Here is a 22,149-nt window from a genome sequence, read left to right on the forward strand (position 1 = left end):
ACTGGCATTCCTCACAGACTGTTGCGTGTTCGTGTGAGTTTAACAGAAAGAACTTCTTGGGTGTGGGGAGGACGGTCAATAGGCCATTCGGTTGTTTGATGGAAAAACCACCGGAGGGTGATGTTAGAGGGTTGATGTACTGTAGCAGTTGCGGTAGTGATGGTGGAGAAAGGCTTCTGCTGTTCTGAGTTTTGCTGAAAGTTTACGGGTGTTCGGTATGGTATGGCAATCTGTGCTGAATTCCTGTATTTGCTTCCAGTGACCATCCTCCTTGACGAGGAAAGTTGCATAAAAACAGTTTAGAACAGTCCTGGAGTTGTCAGACAACCGAATGTGGCCAGAGATGAGTGGAGTCAGGAGTGTGAAGTTTCAGATGGTGTGCGTCTTATGAATGTTCGGATCGACAATAGGATTCATGCTGTACCAGACGTCAAGGATAAAAATGTGGCGTTGCTTTGAAGCGTGTTGGTTTCAGTTTTAGTTTAAGCACGTCCTCTGCACGAGGGACTTCCTCATATGTCCTGCGTTCCAGGCTCGGAAGTACAATGCATTGCAATTACTGCTCGCGAAGTAATTCTGCCAGGCAGGCAGGAGATGTGTGAGTTGAAAACTTATGGAACGGCCGCAATTGCGACTATCAAGTACCGGTTCTAACTTGTCAGTGCATGTTGTAACGTACTCCTTCAACTGTCATTTGAGTGGTCGTGGTTTCTTACGCGCTGAGAGGGTGTTAAGAAATTTGCAACATGGTCATAACATATACAAATTAGATACTAAATTCCAACGAACGGCCCAAGGACTGGTACGAGTTCAACATGTACACATATATACATACTATACTATACTATACTACTGATGAGTCATTGTCCCGTCTCGATTGTACCCAGCCTCACAGCATAATGTCCTGTAGAGGACTCGTGAGTTGGAAAGTGGCTGTTGTAGCCAATGTTGAGCACTTATCTGGAGGAAACGAACATACATACATACATACATACAAACATAGTTTTGACTTCAGCTCGTATGCGAACCCGGAATGCTAATGCTAATCCTCCATATACGACGGCCGATTGTTTACGTATGATTTCCACGAAAAATCAAGTGGCATTATAAAATTGTGTGGGCTTGAAATTGTAGTATACTATATGCCATTATAATTAGGCACCGAAGGACCAGTCTGGGCTCAGGTTGCAGGCGCATACAAGCTAACAGAAATGGCAAATAGCAGCTCTGACAAGTATGGCGAAAAGTAGCCACGAACTTCCACATAAATTGTAAACAGTAACAAGTACTTGCACAAGAGCAGATACTGGAAACTATACCTGGGTAGTGGCAGAGAGCAGATACTGGAAACTATACCTGGGTAGTGGCAGAGAGCAGATACTGGAAACTATACCTGGGTAGTGGCAGAGAGCGGATACTGGAAACTATACCTGGGTAGTGGCAGAGAGCGGATACTGCAAACTATACCTGGGTAGTGGCAGAGAGCGGATACTGGAAACTATACCTGGGTAGTGACAGAGAGCAGATACTGGAAACTATACCTGGGTAGTGGCAGAGAGCAGATACTGGAAACTGTAGCTGGGTAGTGGCAGAGAGCAGATGGCTATCAGGAAGTCCCGATCAGTTCCTTCATGTCATACTGTTCGTAGCCGAAGACAATAACTCGCGCCAGGAAACTGGAACTGAAACACTGCATTTTTCATTTTTAGAAACGAAACTCCTCTTGGTCAGCATGATTCCAGAAGCTTTCCTGTGTTGCGCAGGGTTTTGGAACAGCTCAGTTTTCAAGGACCGAAATCTCGAGTCACATTTCTTCTGCCTGACTGAATGCATCTTCCAATTGATGCAGCGGGTGCTATGTAAGTATAAGGGACTGTAAGTAAGGCTACCCCTGGCGCAGTGATGGTGACGTATGTAAATCTCTTTTCATATTTCTCCAGGAGTGGCCAACAGATGGTAACCAACTGAAATGATTCTCAACTGCCATTTTCTTCACACTTGGAAAGTGTACGAGAAGTTTCGTCTTCATATGTGACATCCACAGTAATAGTCTTGCTGTCAATGATTTTACAGGGTCTGTCGCTTGAACTAATGCTTGTCTATTCCCTGAAGTTCGAGGTATGAACTGTTCATTTTGTCAGCCAGCTATATCGGCAGGGAAATTGAAGTCTACTAGCCAGCAGGAATCACTTAGTGGTGTGATCTTTTATTTTTATGTTCAGAAAACCTTTACTCTCCTCAGACAGGCTTAAAAACCGTGCAAGAACGTTGCGTCTGATCAGCAATTTTACGTTCACGTGCAATATAAGATTAGATTGTTTGCCTTCAAAACCTTCCTGCAAGGCCTTAAAAAGTCAATGTTGCGAAGGAACTTCGGGAATGGAGTAAATTATTGTAGGATCTCAGGTTCTCACAAGGGAATTATGAACAGATGGGACACAAAGCGGTGTAGTCGCTTGTATTTTAACTTATAATAACGCATCATATCACAGAAGAGAGAATTATGAATTAAGTATTACTGTAAAAGCATTCACAAGGTGTCCAAACTGAAGTACTGTAAGACACAAATCTTCCTTGTTGATCACACAATGAGATACAATTTTCCGAAAAGACTAATCCTTCTTGCAGAGAGAAATGAATTCATTCCTCTTCCCATCATCGCTAAGGCCCCGTCATTGGTGAGCGCAGAAAGCCTGTTGCAGAGGAATATTCAATTCCGTTAATTCAAATCAAAATAATATAAGGTAATTAAAATTCTGCAAATTCTGCAGCGATTTTTTCACAGATAAAACTTTCAGTAGCTTTTCTGTAGCAGTCAAAATTTGGTTGTTGGATTTTAATTACCTTATATTATTTTGATTTGATTTGAATTAACACTTCCTTTACGATTATCTAACATAATAGGCCAGATAGTAATTTATATGAGGAAGTTAGATTTTACTACTTAAGGAGGCTTAGATCAAGTCGTGCATGCAGCTGTAAGACAAGAAAGCCACCGAGAAAATTGAAAATAAGATACTTGGTACACGGTCCATTTCCCTTTGACGTTAGCAGAAGCCATAATTTTTTGAGGGGCGTGCCTGGACCGACACCACTTCTAAATTTAAATAGCCGAGATGTTAGCCGGCAGTTGAGATTTCCTAAGCTAAAAGTCACTCGGTTGTGTTTGTAATCTGAGGATACATAATCCTGTTTCCTTATAGATGATTTGGATCAGTTAATTAGAACCTGAAAGGGGGCCAGTTTGGTTCACCATTTTGGAATTGAGGACAGGCGCTTCTCTCGGGGCTGAATGGCTGCAGACACTCTGCATATTTCAATGACTGAGTTCGGACATGATCGAGGCAGCCAACACTTTCTGTTCCTGCGGTGGAGCAGCGTGAAGAAGCAACTCCTGGGTATGTTATAACCCGCCCAACGCGCCCGTCCAAAAATCCCGAACTAAGTGACATCACAATCCACCTGTGAATCAGAACCATCCAAATCTTTATAGGGTTCCCATTATTCTGGAATTCTGCTGGTGCTCAAGAACCCAATGGCCTTAAGTTAGCGGTTCCAACAGATAGCCCCAAACGACTCTACAAGTTCTGGTTTGCTTCTCGGCTCTGTCAACGGATCGAATTGTGTAGTGTGGAATGGCGGAATGACAAGCGAGCGGTGAATTTGAAAGTTTGTGGGAGGAAGATGTCGTGACGTAATTTGGGGTACTCTTCCGGCCTGTTCTTAGCGCCGAGTTTTACTGGGAAACGTTGATAACGCTCTACCAGACTTCATGGCGTCACATCTCAGAAGACAGTAATCTTCATCAAGATGCCTTCGTTCTTACTCTTCACAGTTCTTCTACCCTGAAGATGGTGACAACACGTTCCATCGAAACGAGGGTTGTCTGGCACCCTGAGGATGGAAGTACGACGTTCCTCCGAAACAAAGGTTATGACCTACGAGGCTGCACGCTGTCACATTCCAGAAGACTGACAATCGCAGTGGCCGCTGCGAGACCAGCAGATGCCGCAGATGAGACGAGTTGCGCTGGGATGAACAACCTATACAGATAGGCGCCGCTGTTTGACCTTGGTTGTGTCGCGCTGAAATGAGGAAGCGGAAGGCAGGGACGAAGCTGAGGGTGTAAAAATAATGTCTCCACCATATCCAGACACATGCCGAAGGATTAGCGACAAAAAGTCCCACTCGTTGACACCTGCAGCGGCATTCCTGCGGGATGGCTCACAGGGCAGGCTGCGTGCCGCCAGTTGTGTGAGACTCGCAACCTGGATCACGTGTGCACTGCGCAGTGCAGTGTGCGCACACACTATGCGTCATGATTGCACAAAGCCAGCTAATGTCGTGCACACCAGCTTCAAATCTTCGCATTTGCTGTTGCCATTCAGGGTTTAGATCCCACTCAGAGTATGATTATTTAAGCACATATGTAGTATATGACGTGAAGTACATAGCTATTCCACCAGACCCTCCACCACTCTACTGTTTCCCTTTGTAGCCACACTCCTCTCATCTTATACGGTTGTGTTAACTCGACTGGACTCAGTCTGTTGCACCTGCTCTGCTGGTTCGCTCGCGGATTTCTTCTTGTCTTCTACCCTGAAGATGGAGGCGATACGTTCCTCCGAAACGTCAGTTAACACAATTTCCACACGGCGCCACATCCCAGAAGACGACTTTCTTCGTACATAGCGAAGTTTGTGTTTGTCCGAAACAGTAAGCGGATTTCGAGTAAACATGGCGTTGGAGGCGTACTTTAGTCGATATAACACCACTCAAATTCCTGCAACATTTCACAGAAGCTCAAACTGAATTGCATTTCTTTAAAAAATGATAGAATGCGAAAAGACTTGTATATGGCGGACAAGAGTATGTTTAGAAACAGGAGATATATTATAAGAAATTATACAGTGACAGGAAATCTGGAAGGAACAGTCATATTGTGACATGACGCCTGAAAGCCGGAATATTTGGGCCAGAGGAGACGTACATTGCTGGGCAACGGCTTGGTAAACATATCCCCGTGGCAACGAATACGCAAGCAACAATCGAAGAACTTCCGTTTTTATGCAACGGCGAGGTAAACACATCTCTGTAACAATAGAGGAATTTTTAGGAAACGGTGTTTTCTGTTGGGGCTGATCCGAGGCTATTTAACGAGGATTAAAGGCCAGATACAATTAGAAAGTGGCAGTAACCCGTGTGGAGGCGGGGTCGAATACCACCACCGTGACCCTGCGAGCCGTAGGTGGCGACGTAAAGGGAAGTCTCAAATCTGAGACAGTAAAATATGGTCGCGAGTCCCAAGGGACTCGGGCCCGAGAAAGACCGCGCTGGCAAGGACCAGCAGCATATAAAAAGACAGATTTGTCCTCTCATCAGAGGGGGCACCCCCAAAAAACAAGACTGTAAATGTCAAACTGTAATAAATATCTGGTCATGAGCCACAGATTGGGCTCGAAATCAAGACTTACTTACTGACTGACCGTCAGTCGCAATGTGACTTTGACTTTGAGAGTGGCAGTTGAGCTTCCCGTGTGGAGACGCGGTCGGATACTCCACCGTAGACCTACTAGGCGTAGGATGCGACGAAAAGGAAACCCAGTGCCCGGGGGTATAACCGGGCCACCCTGTTCCTGGCGGATATAAATACGGGGACCAGGCCTTCAAGGTTGGGGGAGTCTCGAACCTGAGACAGTAAAATGTGGTAATGAGTCCCGCGAGACTCGGACCTGAGAATGACTGCGCTGACGAGGACCAGCACCAGTTGTAAAATGCAGAACCATCCTATCGTCAGAGTGGATGTTACATAAGGACTATAACTGCAAGTGTTCTGTTAGAAAATAATTACTTTTTTATGAGTATGAAAGGGCTTGTCGCCAAGACGAAGTGATTTATGGCATACCGACAGTCGTAAAGTAACTCTGACTTTGGCTGGCTAGAATTAGAATTGAGGGTGTCCCTTGAGACTACAGTCGAAGATGATTGAGAAGAGATGGCAGGACAGGAATTATGCTGTGAAAAGGAGACTTCACGTGTGCTGCAGTAAAAGTGAGATTTATAAATCCGTTGCCAGAATACGACTAGTAAAGACTGAGAAGATTTAGCGTGTCTTAACGATTTGTATAGTGTGTAGATTAGCGATAGCGCTATACCACTTGTAGTTCCGAGTGGTGTGTATAAAGTGGTCATTAAATCTGGTCATCAATCCAGACCCCGTCTATAGTCACTCATAAATACGTGTCAATATAGGGAGGACTCCCCTTGAACATTTACTGTGACAAACACCGTGTTTCGATCCTGTTGGAGGACGTAAACTAGGCCTATCTAAGAAGAGACGGAAGGACCAGTTGAATTAGCGTCCACATGGGACTTGGATCCAACCCTTGCTCCTTCGATATTTCTGTAGAATTGAATGACTGCGTCTTCAGTGACTTTTCTCGAATTGCTACGATGGCATATGCAGCTCTCAAGCACGTCACGTTTTACAAACACGACAACTGTTTTGAATAAACGTATTTCGAAATATTAGTGGTAATCATTCCAGATTTCTTTTCGTGTATAATTTTTTGTTTACATCACGTATCAATTATGAATGACCCTATATTTTAGCTGTAATTCTTAATCTCCAAAAATGAAATGTCGAATTGAAACAGACAACTTGACTAGTTGACATCGCATTTGGGACACTACAGAGATGCCTAACTCCCATTTCCTTCTTCAGATGCCGTTCTGGTTTCAGTCTGACATGTGTACACTACTCATATAGAATCGGTATTTCCACCGCTAGTAAAACAGAACCACATTTGGGCCACGTGAAACGTAATTGCACACCAAGGCCAAGTGAGGGGAAATGGTATGAAATAGAAGTGTGCTTTGAAGAACATGAGCAATTTCCAAACCGGGTCGAATCATTTGTCGTTAAATATGTGAGAATTATAAAAATAATTGTATTAATTCTTTTTGTTCTTTGGGCTGTACCTGATTCCAGCAAATTTTCTCTTTTATGCTAGCATCAGTTCATATGAAAAGGACTCACACGAGAACTCAGGATTTTCTAAAATTCTACGATTTAGAAGCAAAAACAGGAACAAAAGAAGCAACAGACAACAAATCGCTCAATTACGAGTATACGCATATAAATGTCTTGTCCTGCGTAATGTATATGTGCTGTGACGTTACGTGTCGGCCGTGGAGGTTGTGCTCTGTCGAAAACTTTGCTTTGTACAGACGTCGCTAGAAATTCGATGACTGAGAAGAGGAACTTAAAATGTCAGTATTCGTGAGCTCAGACACGCAGAAAGAAATCTGGCGATTCCAAAAGCAAGTCTTCAGATATCAGCTTTCGAGAGATCGTCGGCACAGACTCGCAGAGACGGGTGACCAACTTTTAAGAACCAAAAGGAACCGGACACCTTCACCAATGGCGTCTAACTTACAACAGATGGTTTCACCGATACTATTTCAACTAAATCCGCGTTTTAACTATTTCTTCATTAAGACTTACAGAATTGTATATGAAGTAGTTTCCATATGGGACGCGTCATAGCTCAAGCGGTTAGTCGCTGGGTGTCCACCACGGCGGTCCGGATTCGATCCCGGGTATGGTCAAGAGGGATTTGTGGTGGACAAAGTGGCGCTGGGGCAGGTTTTCTCCGAGTACTTCGGTTTTCCCTGCCAGTCTTCATTCCACCAATTGCTCCACAATCACCCTCACCTATCATCTGGGGCTGGTACAATAGGCCAGAAGTGGCCGCGGTACAAGGGACTTAGTCCCACCCCACTAGCAATACAAAAAGTAGTTTCCATCTGATATGGACGGTGATATTCTTTCATCTTGCACTGAGCACACGAGCGAATGAAATTGCGACAGTGGGACCATGACAACAATGGGACCTTGATAACGACTGGTTTCTGTCCACAATGGTTTCGCGATAGCGGTGAAGACCTGGCGACAGGGAATACGTAAACTTGAAATGTAACCATGGTAACCAGACGCGTTTACGTCGGATTATGGCTCAAATTTTCGAGTGAAATTTTGGGGCATGTGACAACGTAATCACGGGAAATGTTAACTGACTTTTGGTGCGAATAATTCAGATGTATGCAGAGTAACAAATGGTGTGGCTATTTGCTGCCCGCTTCATGTTGGTTCCTTGTTTGCTTGATCCTACATGTTCATCGGGGACGTCGGTTGACTTTGAATGGACTACACGGGGTTATACCCCGGGAGATAGAAAACTCTTTGCAATAAACTGTTGTTGGAATTGACGTTTTCTAAGCCGTGGTTGAAGAACATTACTGTCTTGAAATTGACGCCGTATTCTCTGGCAGAAATTTGCCAACCTCTCGGAGGATCACATTGACTCAATTTTCAGGGCGAAACTGTGTAGGCAGCTTGCTTCTTGCTGGTTAATCACTCTGTATACACTTTATAACCGTCCATGTCAACCCGACTTCTGACTTGGGAGGCGTTACCTGAGACGTGGATGGGCAATTCTGATGGATTAATATTTCAGGGTAGATTATTGTTATTATGGGACTGAACAGGTTAGGTAACTCGACTGGTAAAGATTTGACTCTGTTTTGAAGGTCGCAGTAACGGGGAAACACCGGTCATGCACCACACGACAAGCCACAATGATTCACTTTGATGACAGAGTGCATTCATTATAATTAACCGTTTTATACTCCTTTAACACTGAATTACTTAAGTCGCAGAAGCGATGAGGATTAATGATGTGAAGTTGGTCAATTTGTGGCTCGCGTCAGTTTAACTAATACACGGCTATTAATTTATTGTAACGAATTTTCAGGAGAAGCCAAACACATACGTTGACTTGTGAAGTTGAAACAAAAAGCCCTCAGGATAATTTGCACCATCAAAGCAAGAGGCCTTCAAGCAGTGGCGTCCGATGCTAACACAGGTCCCTCATTGTCAATTGGCTGGATTTGAACAGTGTTCCTCGCCCTTACATCGAATGTATGCATTGCTAATGGTGGAAAGCAACTAAAATCACGTCATACTAACAAATGCATTTCCATATCTGGAAACCATCAGCTTCAGGATCTGCTCCGACCTGCTGGGCCCCTCTGAACCTGACTTATGGACCATAAGTCAGGTTCAGAGGGGCCCACAAGTTATGGTGGCAGAAGCTACCTTATGCCCAGACTTCTGGTCCGATTCCCCATAACAGAATTCCGAGCTCCGCGATAAATTTCAAATCCAATTAACTTAACGAAAATGTAAACAAACCATTAAACATTCCTATAATTCTAGGCGGTTGCAACTTGAACCTTGAAGATAGAGGCAGTCCCTTCCTCCGAAACGTGGGGAAACTCCTACACGGCGCCACATCCCACAAGATTGTGCCCTTGAAAAGTCCATTAGTTCTGCTCCATCATTATTTCTGCAATTGTCGCCACCTGGTACTGCAACTTCTGTTTTGGAGAATTCCTAACTCTTGCATGAAAATCCTTCTTGGAGCCACAAAATCAGCTTCTAATTTAACGCGTTCTTGTAATTCTTTATAAAATCATGGGTGCCATTTGCATTTCCTTCTACAGGGGCATGTAGTATTATTAAACTTATCAAAAGTAGATGTTAGTGTATCCGACACTCAAGCTTACGGTACTACAGGGTGATGCTACTTTACTGTCGGGGTTTCCGTGGTCTATAATTTTCAAACCGGAAACACTCGTAAAACTGCTTACGGAACGTGGAAGTGTAACTCAGCAAGTTGTATTACTTACAGAACCAAGGCGATTATGAGCAGCGTTCCAAAGAGCCTTTGTGATACACCTAACTGTAAAGAAGCTCGTCCAGTTAATTTTTATGGGCTTCAAGAAAACGGTTCCTGGATTCGATTGACGTCTTCCTGAGAAGTGCTCGGTCTTCTGCTACTTTTCGGTGCCTTACCCACGTCGGATTGCATTATCTGGACGTGGATCTTTCCATATTGAGTTCTGTAACGACTTTCCTTTTTGATAACGGACTTTGTTTCGAGAAACCGAAGTGCGCACATTGTTTTCTGTTGAACAGTCGCCATTTTGAGGTATGACGTCACATTTTCTCCCAGACATCAATGTGGCGATTATGGTGAAATAAACTTTTTACTCACATTTTCATATTCCTTAGCATTTTTATTTTGTTTTCTTTTCGGTTTGAAAGTTATAGGCAACGGACACTCCAACATAATTTAGAATCACCTTTTGCTTTACTTTCGTTACATAAGTCATAAGAGTGGCTGCTCCTAAGGGAGCTAATTGGCTGTGTGGGCATGCCAGAATATATTTAAAATAATCCCTTCAATCTTATATTCTTCAATTTTCCTCTTCCTTGCTAATAATAATGCTCGCCTCTTCCTTTCGCTCTCAGTTTACTTTACTTATTTGTTGAATCTGCGTACTCCAAGATCCTTGGTTTCGTTAATAGACCAGGTCTTCTGTATTACTCGTGTCCTAAATTATTTTACATCTTCGTTACACTTCTTGCCATATATGCGTCGTTTCCGAGGTGAGGTTGCTAGCCTCAAGCCAAATTTCCAACCTGCACAACCTTTCGACGGCCGGTCACGGTAGCCGAGCGGTCTAAGGCTTGTACTGTCTACGCTCGCTGGGAAACCGGGATCATGAGTTTGAATCCTACTCAGGGCATGGATGTTTAGTTTGTGTGTGTGCGTTTTTCTGTGTTTGTGTACAGGTAGAGGCCTTGCGACGAGCTGATCACCCGCCCAAGGAGTCCTACCGTCTGTGTATGATCTAGAAAAACCGAAGTGAACGTAGAAGTTCATGGAGGTAGGCCTGGGCCCACTGGGGCTGTAGTGACAAGGTGAAAAAAACAACCTTTCGACTGATCGTCCCCTTCGCTTGTATAGCTTCGGTGACACTACCAAAAGTCTGAGCCTCCGCCAGCACAGCTCTCCAACCAACCGGGGAATGCAAACTTCTCTTTCAAGTTAGGCTATCAGCCAAAGGAAGATACTAATTACTCTTGTATGTCTAATTACTTACACTCTCCAGAATTCTAGTCCATATTGATCTGATCTCTCCGTTTCTGTCCTTTCTGCTTTCCTCCTGAAAACTTCTGCTATCACAGGCTTCCTTACGGTAACTTCAAAGTCTTCAAACAAAAAGGTAACATGATTTTGTAAATTATATTGCATTTTTTACTTTCAGAAGGGACTCAATTATTGCCAGAATGGTTCATACTTAATCATTTCTCTGCTCCTTTGGATGATCCGGGATGGTTCAGGCAAGATACTGATGAGGAAAACTTGCTGAAATACCGAGAGATCGCTGTTTGATTCCTGCCCAGGGCAAAAGTTTCTCTTCTCCACAGAGTTCAAACCAACTCTGGAATCAACCCTGCCTCATCCAGCCTTTCCTCAGCATTTATCTGAATTTCTTCGATTTCCTTTGTTAACTTCACAGTTGTCACATCCTCGGTCTTCAAGCCTGGGGCTTCCTGTTATGACGCTTAGCTCGTCACGAAACAAGAGAATAAGACTTCTCTAACTTTTCCAAACTTTCCAACTTTATTGCTCGAATGCAATCTGCTCCCAACATCCGTTAATACTGCTGTAAATCCGCCCTCAGCTTCCAGTCCGGCCCTCATGACACATGACACAGTGTTTCGTAATCCTCACTCAAACAGAAATGAAGGTCTGTGTTCCTGGAAACAGAAGCACCGCAGTGAGTCCAAGACCAGTCAAGTGATCCTTAAAGGTACGTAGTTGGGGATGTCGTTGTTCCATTCACGCGCCAGGATTTGCGTCATGGGCCTTGTGGCCGTCCATTGTGTTTCCTTCCACACAAGGCGAAAATGAAGTTTTCTTACACTCAGCAGCTATTCTACTGAACGAGAAAGTCACCGCCAATGTCCTCTGTAACCGAGGGAACGGATATTCACGGAAGTACAGCACAGGATTCATAGCCAATGCATGCAATGAACAGAGGCAAATACAGAAATGTGTTTTTGTTGGGGTTCTATTTTATTTTAAATAGTTTTCTAACAAAAAACCTTCTCAGTGACTCAACATATCTAAAAGTTTCACAATTGTACATAGTGTAATTTAACATGAAACAATTTTGACAAGTGCAGAGAACACCATATTTGGCCTATTTTCCTTACTTTGAAAAAATAAATGTAAGCTTATGCGAGCACCATACCCTCTGTGTGTCTGCGGAGCTGTGGCCTCCATACTCGAATTTGAAGTGCTGCTGTATTTTGCCACTGTCTCAAAGCTCACAGTTTCTCAGAAAAAGCCAGTAGCCACATCCGGAGGGGACAGCAAGAACAGTCCCACATTATCTCCTGGGTGCCGTATCTCTATATACTCTAAACACATAGCTCATGTTAATTATAATAATTAATTACTGCTCGTTATAACCGGCAGGTTACAATGAATGGTTACAGAACGGAGTTTAAAACGATGTAATTTTCGCTAAGATGACCAAGAGCTCGGGTTCTATTCTAGCCAAAAGTGAGATAGTCCTGACAGAATAAGTCAGTTGCTAAAGGTAGACGTGTATTAGCGTGTGATATCGCAGGCTCCCGCGGGTTTAGAAGAGTGACGCGGCGCTAATGCAAGCCGTCTTCAGAGTACTTATTTATTGCAATCGGAAAACGAAGGACGACTTCCTTGGCTGCTCTTGAAATTACGGGTTTGTTAGCTTTGTAAATTAACGTCACTTTCCTAACTACTGAAACAACAATACGTCTCGGCGGCTGCTAGTCGCAAATTAGTAAGTAAACTCCGTGTTTTCGAGCAAATCAACTTGGCGTTACTTGAGGAAGCAACCGAGTTACAAGGCGATGACTTGACTGGTTGCTTCCTCGTGAAAGCTGCCCGTAATCCCTGCACCCTAGGCTTACCTATGCCATAAATTCAAATAATGCACTTAGATGTAGCACGTTACCAAACTACCCAATTTCCCAAATCCTAAAGCTGATAGTCGGAGGTCGGGTAGGATGCACTTGGTGTGTAGTGGCGTTCCCGTGATGCACGAGGAAAATCCAACAGAAAGTTGATGTGAGGTGTCACTTCTGCTTTGTATGAGGACCACTCGCAGATCCCAGTGGCCGCGCGGTCTAGGGCATGAACCGTCTTCGCCAGCTCGAACACTGGGATCCTGGGTTCCAATCCCACTCGAGGCATGGATGTCTGTGTTTGTGTTCTGTATGTAAGTAGCGGACTTGCGACGGGCAGATCCCCCGTCCAATGAGTCCTACCGACTGTATTAAGAAATTAAGAAAAACGGTGAAGATCCACAAGGGCTTTAGAGCCATAGATAGGTGGGATCACAGAAATGACCATGAAATCGCAGGAATTCTCGAAGCCCTGCTCTCACGCGAACAGGGCCTGCTTTCACGGGCTTCTGAGAGGACTACGGCTCCAGTCGGTGCCTGAAATACTGTGCCCTGTTTGTGGCAACAGAATATTGAGCAAGTCTACGAAAATGGTGCCAGAAATTTATGCGTGTGGAGTTATAGAGTCTGTGTAAGACTGGACCAAATACAGCCTTGGTTGGGTTTGTGGTGAACTGCTTTCATACTAGGCCCTATGATCGAAGGTTTATTTATTTATCTGTAGCCTGCCACCTCTTGAACAATAAGAGAATGAATGATACGTGAGAAATTAATTGAGATTACAGCGAGGTGCACAGAGCACTGCCTTCGCTCGCTCGAACACTGGGATCATGGGTTCGAATTCCACTCAAAGCATGAACGTTTGTGTGCGCCTTTAGTTTGTGTTTTGCTGTCCTGCATGCAGGTAGCGGCCTTGCGACGTGCTGATCACTCGTCCAAGGAGTCCTGGCGTCTTTGTGAGAAAGATTGCGAAACCGAGGGGGAGGCCAGAGCACAACAAAGGGCTGTAGAGCCATTGATGAATGAATGAAATGAATGAAAGCTAAAAGCAAGGTCGTCCCCGAGTTTAATTAAGCACCGGGCCATGAAGACTTAGGGGGGAGTGGGGGTATAGATTCTCCGGTCACAGTGACCGTGCTCAACCACTGGAATCGTGAGTTCGAATCCCACTCGAGGCATGGACATCTGTGTCTGTTTATTCTGTGTTTGTGTTGGCCTGCGTGTAGGTAGCGGCCTTGCGACGGGCTGATTCCCCATCTAAGGAATCCTACCGTCTGCGTGTAGATTAAGCAAATGAAAAGGCAGCCAAAGCCCAATGGCCGAGGCCCAACAAACGGCTGTGGAGCCATAAAAGCATAGGAAGTATAGATTCACTTTCTTGACCTCAGCGCTAGATTGAAGTGAGTGATTAGCTTCAAGCCCCTGCCGCTTTACCCCCGGGGAAAGAGCCTCCATTACCCATTGGGTAAGAAGATGGGTGGGCCCCGAGTGGGTCTGGGCGCTGTAGAGAAGAGAGAATTGTTGCACTGTCGGGAATCGAAACCGGGACCTCCAGCCCTTAGCTCGTCGCTGTACCAAATGAACTATCCCGACTCCAATTGGAAGTACGGCGTTATATTGTAACGGATTTCATCAACGCGTTGCCAGGAACAGCTCTATAAACACGGTACTTTGCTAGATTACGCAACAATGGAGGAGATTGTGATTTCCGTGCCCGCAATGACGTCACAACAGAAATAGTGATCACGTGACATGTGTTCACTGTTGGTAGATGTCCGTCCATTGGCTATATAGGTTAGCCGAATTTCTAAGCTAGAATAGACACCCGTGTGGAGGCGGGGTCGAATACTTCCACCGTGACCCTGCGAGTCGTAGGAAGCGACGAAAAAGGAATTCTCACATTTGAGACAGTAATATATGGTCTCAAGTACCAAGGGACTCGGACCCGAGAAAGACTGCGCTGGAAAGGACCAGCAGCATATACAAAAGACAGACCCGTCCTCTCGTCAGAGAGGGCGCCCACAAAAAACAAGACCTTAACTGTCAAACAGTAATAAATATCTGGTCATGAGCCCCATATGGGGCTCGATACCAAGACTTACTGACTGACTGACTGACTGACTGACTGAGCGTCAGTCGCAATGTCACCCAGACACGGGGCAGTGTTTAATGGCTCGAAGTGGCTCATGATTGTTCTTTATGGGGGGCTTTAGTGAACACTGTGATGAATTTTTCTGCTTCCATGAAAACAATATATTCATTTCCCATTTAAATATTTATGAACTTTGAATGAAGGTTTCATCGTGGAGCTATTCATATTTTTTTCTTCTTCAATGTCTCTTCCAGCCCATTCAGGGCCCAGGCCTCTTATTCATTTCCGTAATCATTTTTCGCAGACGGTAGGGCTCCTTGGACTAGTGATCAGCCCGTTGCAAGGCCGCTACCTAAACACAGAATAAACGCAACACACACCAAACCTCCACGATCTCAGCGTCTGAGCGAACGAGGACAGTTCACGCTTTAGACCGCGCGGCTACTGTGACCGGCTCTTCGTATATTTTAGGCTTTGGTAAAAGTGAGTAAACTATACCATGTACAAGCAATACTGGGAAATTTGTACTTTTTCAGCACCAGAAATATCGTTTCATCAATGCTTCTTCTTACAAACTTCTTAACACTTCAGACCTAAGTGTTTACCGTATACGAATCTGACAATAAAGTTCGCGAACTCACCACAGTGTTCATGCAATGGCAGCAGTGGATAGAAAAGTCAGTATGGTTTGATGACGTTGGCATAGCAGCGTTTGACAGGTGTGTTGTTGTTGATCTTCGATAGTCTCTTACTGAGTCTCAGTATGTTTTGGCGTGCCGTCGCGAGACTGTCAGAGCTTCAATTAGATCAACGAACGAACAGTAAATTTCCTGTTAAACTTGGCAAGAATGGAAACGAAATCAGAGAGACGTTAGCGCAAGTTTACAGGGATAAGACAACGGCAGTTTACAAGTGGGTGACACGTTTCTCTGAGGCAAAGTGTCACTGACGAAGAGAGATCAGGACGAGCAGCAACGAGCAGAACTGAAGAAAACATTGCAAAAGTTAATCAAATTTTGAGTGAAAATCGTCGACTGACTGTGAGGAGCACAGCACAGCACGCGGACATCGACAGAGAAACAGGAACATCTTAACTGAAGGTCTTACATGAGGAAAGTGTGTGCAAAAATTGTCCCAAAGGACCTACTCACACGGCAGTGTCTGTCAGGGAGTTTTTAGCTAGTAAACAAATGGCTGTGCTGGAACACTCTCCCTATTCGCCGGACCTAGCCCCCAGTGACTCTCCTCTGTTCCCGAAGATAAAGGGAATATTGAAAGGAAGGAAATTTGATGACATTTATGACATCAGGAGTAATACGACGGTAGCTCTGAAGGCCTTTCCACAAAACTAGTTCCAAAATTGTCTTGAAGTGTTGACTAAGCACTGGCATCGGTACATAGCTTCCAAAGGGGAGTACTTTGAAGGCGACCACAATGATATTTAACAATGAGGTATGTAGCACTGTATTGCGATGAGTTCGCGAACATTATTGTCAGACCAAGTACATCACCGGTTTTGACATTAAGAAACCACGTATTTTGGCCACAGTGGATTTCATATGATTCTCAGAATTAACAACAATCTTTTCAGTAAACTAAATGAGTCGCTGTTTCTCCACAATGCAGAGGCAGCGCGCTTCCTGCGAAGGAGAAACTGAATTCTCAAATATCGTTTAGAAGAAATTTGTGCTTCAAATCCCTCTCGGGGGCCTATCCGAAGTAACTGTGGTTTGCCCATGAGTGTGCTAGAGAGTAGGGGCTTATGCAATAAAAAGAAAAACATTCAAGAAATGCGCCGCTTGGGTTAACCTTGTCCGCTTACACATCTTCTGGTGAAAATGAGTGAACGATTGATGCAATGGTGAAGTTAACAAGAAGACAAGAACTTGCCTTTGTCTACCACGAGTAGCGGGTTTTGAACCCGGATTCGGTCTCCGTTCAAGTCACAAGACCGTGCAATGTGCTGTATTTCCACTAGGCGGCTTCTGACTTGCAGTTTTCTGAGAATGTGATTCACCGGTTCTGTTTTGCTAGCCACACAGCTAACTACTCGTAATTAAGTGCCGATAGCTAACGAACTTAGGGTCTGACTTATTGACTTTGTTATTATTATTATGGCTCTACAGTCCGTTATTGCTCCTTGTCCACCTTCTTCAGTTTCTTGATCCTATATACAGTTGGTAGGACTCCCTGGAAGGGAGATCAGCCCGTCTCAAGGCCTCTACCTCCACACAGAACAACACAAACACAGAATAAACGCACAAAATAAATACATCGATGCTTTGAGTTGGATTCGAACCCATGATTCCAAAGTTCGAGCGAGTGACGACAGTTCATGACTTAGACGGCGCGGCCACTTTGATCGGAAAACTTCCTGACTACCTGGCTAGCTAACAAACAAAACATATATCTAAATAACAAATTAACTACCAACATGTCTGACAAATATTCAGACATACCTACAACGTAACTGTCAAACTATTTAATTGAATTGAATTGAATTTATTTACATTCTATAAATCCTAAGCAGGTTAGTACCTTTGGATACAGAACAAGTCAAAATGTTACATACATAAGTACAGGCAATTTTAGCTTAAAAATTAATATAACTTAATTTTACATCATTCTCTATTTACATTGAAGTATTCATCTAAAGAGTAGAAGGAATGAGCATGTAGATAATTCTTTAACTCTGATTTAAACTTTTTAGTATCATTGCCCAAGTTTTTAATACTTTGTGGCAGATTGTTGAACACTTTTATGCCAGTAAAGTAGACTCCTTTTTGATATACTGATAAAGTTGATGAGGGTAGGTGGAAGTTATATTTTTGTCTAGTATTCATGTTATAGACATCAGAATTTAATTTGAATTTATCTTTGTTGTAAACAACAAATAAGAGAAGCGATAATATGTATTGCGATTGAAGAGGTAGAATTTTTAATTTCTTAAATAATTCTCTACATGAATCTCTACTTCTACATCCTGTAATGATTCTAATTATATTCTTTTGTATTTTAAAAATTATTACACTATGTGAAGAGTTCCCCCAAAATATTAATCCATAGTTCATAATAGAATGAAAGTAGGCATGGTAAACCATCTTCAATGTTTCCTGTGACATAAAAGGCTTAATTGATCTCATCGCATAGCAAGCTGCATTTAATTTAGGTATAATTTGTTCAATATGTATTTTCCAAGACAGTGTACTGTCTACATGTATTCCAAGGAATTTTGTATCAAGTACTTTACAGATTAATTTGTTGGCATAACTGATGTCCAGATCAATTTGGTGGTTGTTTTTAGTTGTGAATGATATGTAATGGGTTTTATCAAAATTTAATGAGAGTAAATTGGCTTCGAACCATCTGTTTAAGGCTTCAAATACAATATTTATGTCATTTTTAAAGTTTTCAAATTTAGAGTTCTTAAATATTATACTAGTGTCATCTGCATATAGAATTGGTTTAGATTTATTGTTGATGGTTTTAGATAGATCATTTATGTAGAGAAGAAAAAGTAAGGGACCTAAAATTGATCCTTGTGGAACACCGTGCTTTATAATTCCCCAGTTTGAAAATGCATTATGACTGGAGTTTTTATTATTTATTTCAACTCTTTGATACCTGTTTTTGAGGTATGATTTGATCCATTCATTAGCTTTGCCAGTTATTCCATAGAAATTTAATTTCGATAGTAAGATATCATGATTAACACAATCGAAAGCTTTTGCTAGATCACAGAAAATCCCTCCCACAATTAATCTGTCATTGAGAGCACTTAAAATATCGTTAGTTAGTTCATAGGTTGCTTTTTCTGTTGTTAGGTCTTTCCTAAATCCAAATTGCTCTTTGACTAATATGTTGTTAGAATTTAAGTGTTCAAGTAGTCTATTATACATAACTTTTTCAAAGACTTTTGAGAATGAAGTCAATATGGATATTGGTCTGTAATTAGAGATGCATTTTCTCTCTCCTTTTTTAAAAAGTGGTTTCATTACAGCGTATTTTAAGCGTTGAGGAAAAGTACCTGATGATAAAGATTTATTACATAGATGATTCAAGGGTGAACTGATGTAAACAGAGCTTGCTTTAAGTAATTTGGTAGAGATTTCATCATATCCATGTGAATTTTTGGGCTTAAGGGATTTAATAATGTTTTCAATTTCCTTCCTTGTTGAGAATTTGAGATTGATATTTGGAAATGAATTGTTAAAGGCACGAGACAGATAGTATATTGGATTATTATTATTATTATTATTATTATTATTATTATTATTATTATTATTGGAATATGTTTTCTCAGCTAATGAAAGGAAATATTCATTAAATGCACTTGCGATAGCTTGTGGATTGTTAGTGGACTTCCCTTCAATATTCAAACTTTGTACGTCTTCATTAACAGATTTCTTTCCTGATTCAACTTTCACAATATCCCAGGTGGTTTTAATTTTATTGTTTGATTTTAGAATTTGGCTGTTATAGTTATTCTGTTTGGCTTCTTTAATGACTTTTGACAAAATTTTACAGTACATTTTGTAGTGACTTTTTAGTCTTGGATCATTACTGTCCCTACTGGCCAAATATAGTTGTCTTTTGTGTTTACATGAAGTTTTTATTCCAATTGTTATCCAGGTGGATTTGTTTTTATTTTCATTTTTGACTATTTTTAAGGGAAAGCTTGAATAAAAGATCCTCAAGTATGTGTTCAGAAAGCAATTAAATTTAGAATCAATATTATTGCTGTCAAATACATTGTCCCACGATTCATTACTTAATTTTGTGACAAAATCTGCCATCATATGCTTGTTGATTTTCCTTACTGTTTTATATTGTTGATTACTGGGCTGAAAGTCAATATTATTTATTTCTATGAGTTGAGCATCATGATCGGATAAGCCATTTATAAAGGGTCCTACAGTATAGTCTCTTAATTTTGAGTTATCAATGAATATATTATCTATCGCTGAACTAGAATTATTTTGAACTCTTGTGGGAAAGTTAACAGTACTGGAGAGATTGTAAGATGATAACAAAGAGTCTAAATTTAGTTTCCTATTACTGTCGATGAGATAGTTTATATTTATATCACCACAAATTATAAATTCAACTTTTGAACCATGCAGTACATTTAGGATGGTTTCTAATCTATTTAAAAAGTGATTGAAGTTTCCAGATGGGGCTCTATATAAAGTCAGTATACAAATATTTGAAAAAGGAGAGTCTAACTTTAGAGCACATGCTTCCAGATCCTGGTCTTTGCAATAATCTTCTAAATTTATTTTAGTAAATTTTAGGTTTTTGTGTACAAAAATACTCACTCCTCCTTTCTCCAGTGTTTTCCTACAGTATCTAGCACCTAAATTATAATTTTCTAAGTGAAGATGTTCTAATTCCAGCTGTTTCATGTGATGTTCAGTAAGGCACAGTATATAATCATCCAAATGAACCCGATCTCCTACTTGGGCGTGTTAGCTGAGGTGTGGATGGGTAGGGGTAGGTAACTCAGCTGGTAAAGGTCTGGCTCTGTCTCAAGGGTCGCAGTAACGGAAACACACCGATCATGCGTCATTACGACAAGCCACGATGGTTCACTCCGATGGTAAGCGTATTTATTTTACTTCACCAGTTCGTACTCTTAGCAGCGAGTTAATTCGCAGAAGTAACGAGGCATCATCTCTACCTCGCGTCAATCTAGCCATTACTGATATTGATTTATTATAACGAATTTCCTAAGTAGCAAAACACATACGTTGACCGGTGAAGTTGAAACAAAAAGCCCCCTCCCCCCCAGATGACTCGTACCAGCGACGCATCACCTCCAAGCGGTGGCGTCCGACGCTAAGACACGCTCCTCATTGCCAGTTGGCTGGATGCTTAGGTGTTTCGCTCCCAACTCGACAAATAATTCCAAGCTCCGCGACAGAGTCGCTTACTTCAAGCTCAATTGGTGAATAAAATATAACCGCTTCTCCTATTTGTTGTTTACAACAAAGATAAATTCAAATTAAATTCTGATGTCTATAACATGAATACTAGACAAAAATAGAACTTCCACCTACCCTCATCAACTTTATCAGTATATCAAAAAGGAGTCTACTTTACTGGCATAAAAGTGTTCAACAATCTGCCACAAAGTATTAAAAACTTGGGCAATGATACTAAAAAGTTTAAATCAGAGTTAAAGAATTATCTACATGCTCATTCCTTCTACTCTTTAGATGAATACTTCAATGTAAATAGAGAATGATGTAAAATTAAGTTATATTAATTTTTAAGCTAAAATTGCCTGTACTTATGTATGTAACATTTTGACTTGTTCTGTATCTAAAGGTACTAACCTGCTTAGGATTTATAGAATGTAAATAAATTCAATTCAATTAAAAAAAACATATGGACAAACGGTTAAATATGTCTATAATTTTAGGCGGTTATATTACTGACAAGCGGACCAACTGACAACAAATTCAATCAGGTATCATCTAAGAGCCGATCACAGTGGCCGTGCATTCTAAGGTATGAACCGTCGCCGCCCGCTCTAACACTAGAATAGTGGGTTCGAACCCGCTCGAGGCATGTATGTCTATGTGTATTTATTCTGTATAGTGGCCTTGCGACGGGCTGATCCCCAGTCCATGGAGTTCCACCGACTGAAAAAACGGTCAAGGTCCAAGAGAGCTGTAGGGCCATAGATACATTGTCTAACTAAGTAATTAACAAGCACAATGATTACCAAGTACCTAGGTTAAGAAGTTACGTCATGGTGTAAAATAATCCTTGTAAGGATGAATGGTCCTCAGAGGCCGGGGAAGTTTCTGTTTTCAAGAGATCGGATAAAGTGCAGGAGGTACAGCCAGTTCAGAAACTTTGTTCTCCTTCACAGACTCCCGTCTTTTGATGTCATGAACCAGGTGACTTGACATCCTATCTGTGGAAGGTCTATTTTGATTCAATCGTCACGTGACACTTCCCCATCAGTTGTCAGAGGCTCAGCACACAATTATCATTTCCTCGACTGTCTTGTAAAGTAATGAGAAATGTAATTGGATTAAATCTGTTGCAGGAAGCGGACGGAATGACAGACGAGATCGCTTTTATGAGAACCCCAGTCCATGGGCGCTGCTAGGAGTCTTTCTGATGGGGGGGGGGGAAACAATTTAACAATTTCCTAAAAACTTTTTATATTTAA

At 42.1% G+C, this 22,149-nt stretch overlaps 1 protein-coding gene across 1 annotated transcript in view; it reads left to right on the forward strand.

The window, feature by feature from the left end:
• The window catches only part of LOC117282182, a 115,946-nt gene that overhangs the window by 50,320 nt on the left and 43,477 nt on the right, over nucleotides 1–22,149 (forward strand). The window contains exon 2 of the mRNA XM_033750771.1: nucleotides 1,764–1,859. Within this exon, the coding sequence (XP_033606662.1) occupies nucleotides 1,764–1,859 (96 nt within the window). The remainder of the gene's footprint in view (nucleotides 1–1,763; nucleotides 1,860–22,149) is intronic.

Source organism: Cryptotermes secundus, unplaced genomic scaffold, assembly GCF_002891405.2.
Source record: "Cryptotermes secundus unplaced genomic scaffold, Csec_1.0 scaffold5, whole genome shotgun sequence".
Taxonomy (NCBI): Eukaryota; Metazoa; Arthropoda; class Insecta; order Blattodea; family Kalotermitidae; genus Cryptotermes; species Cryptotermes secundus.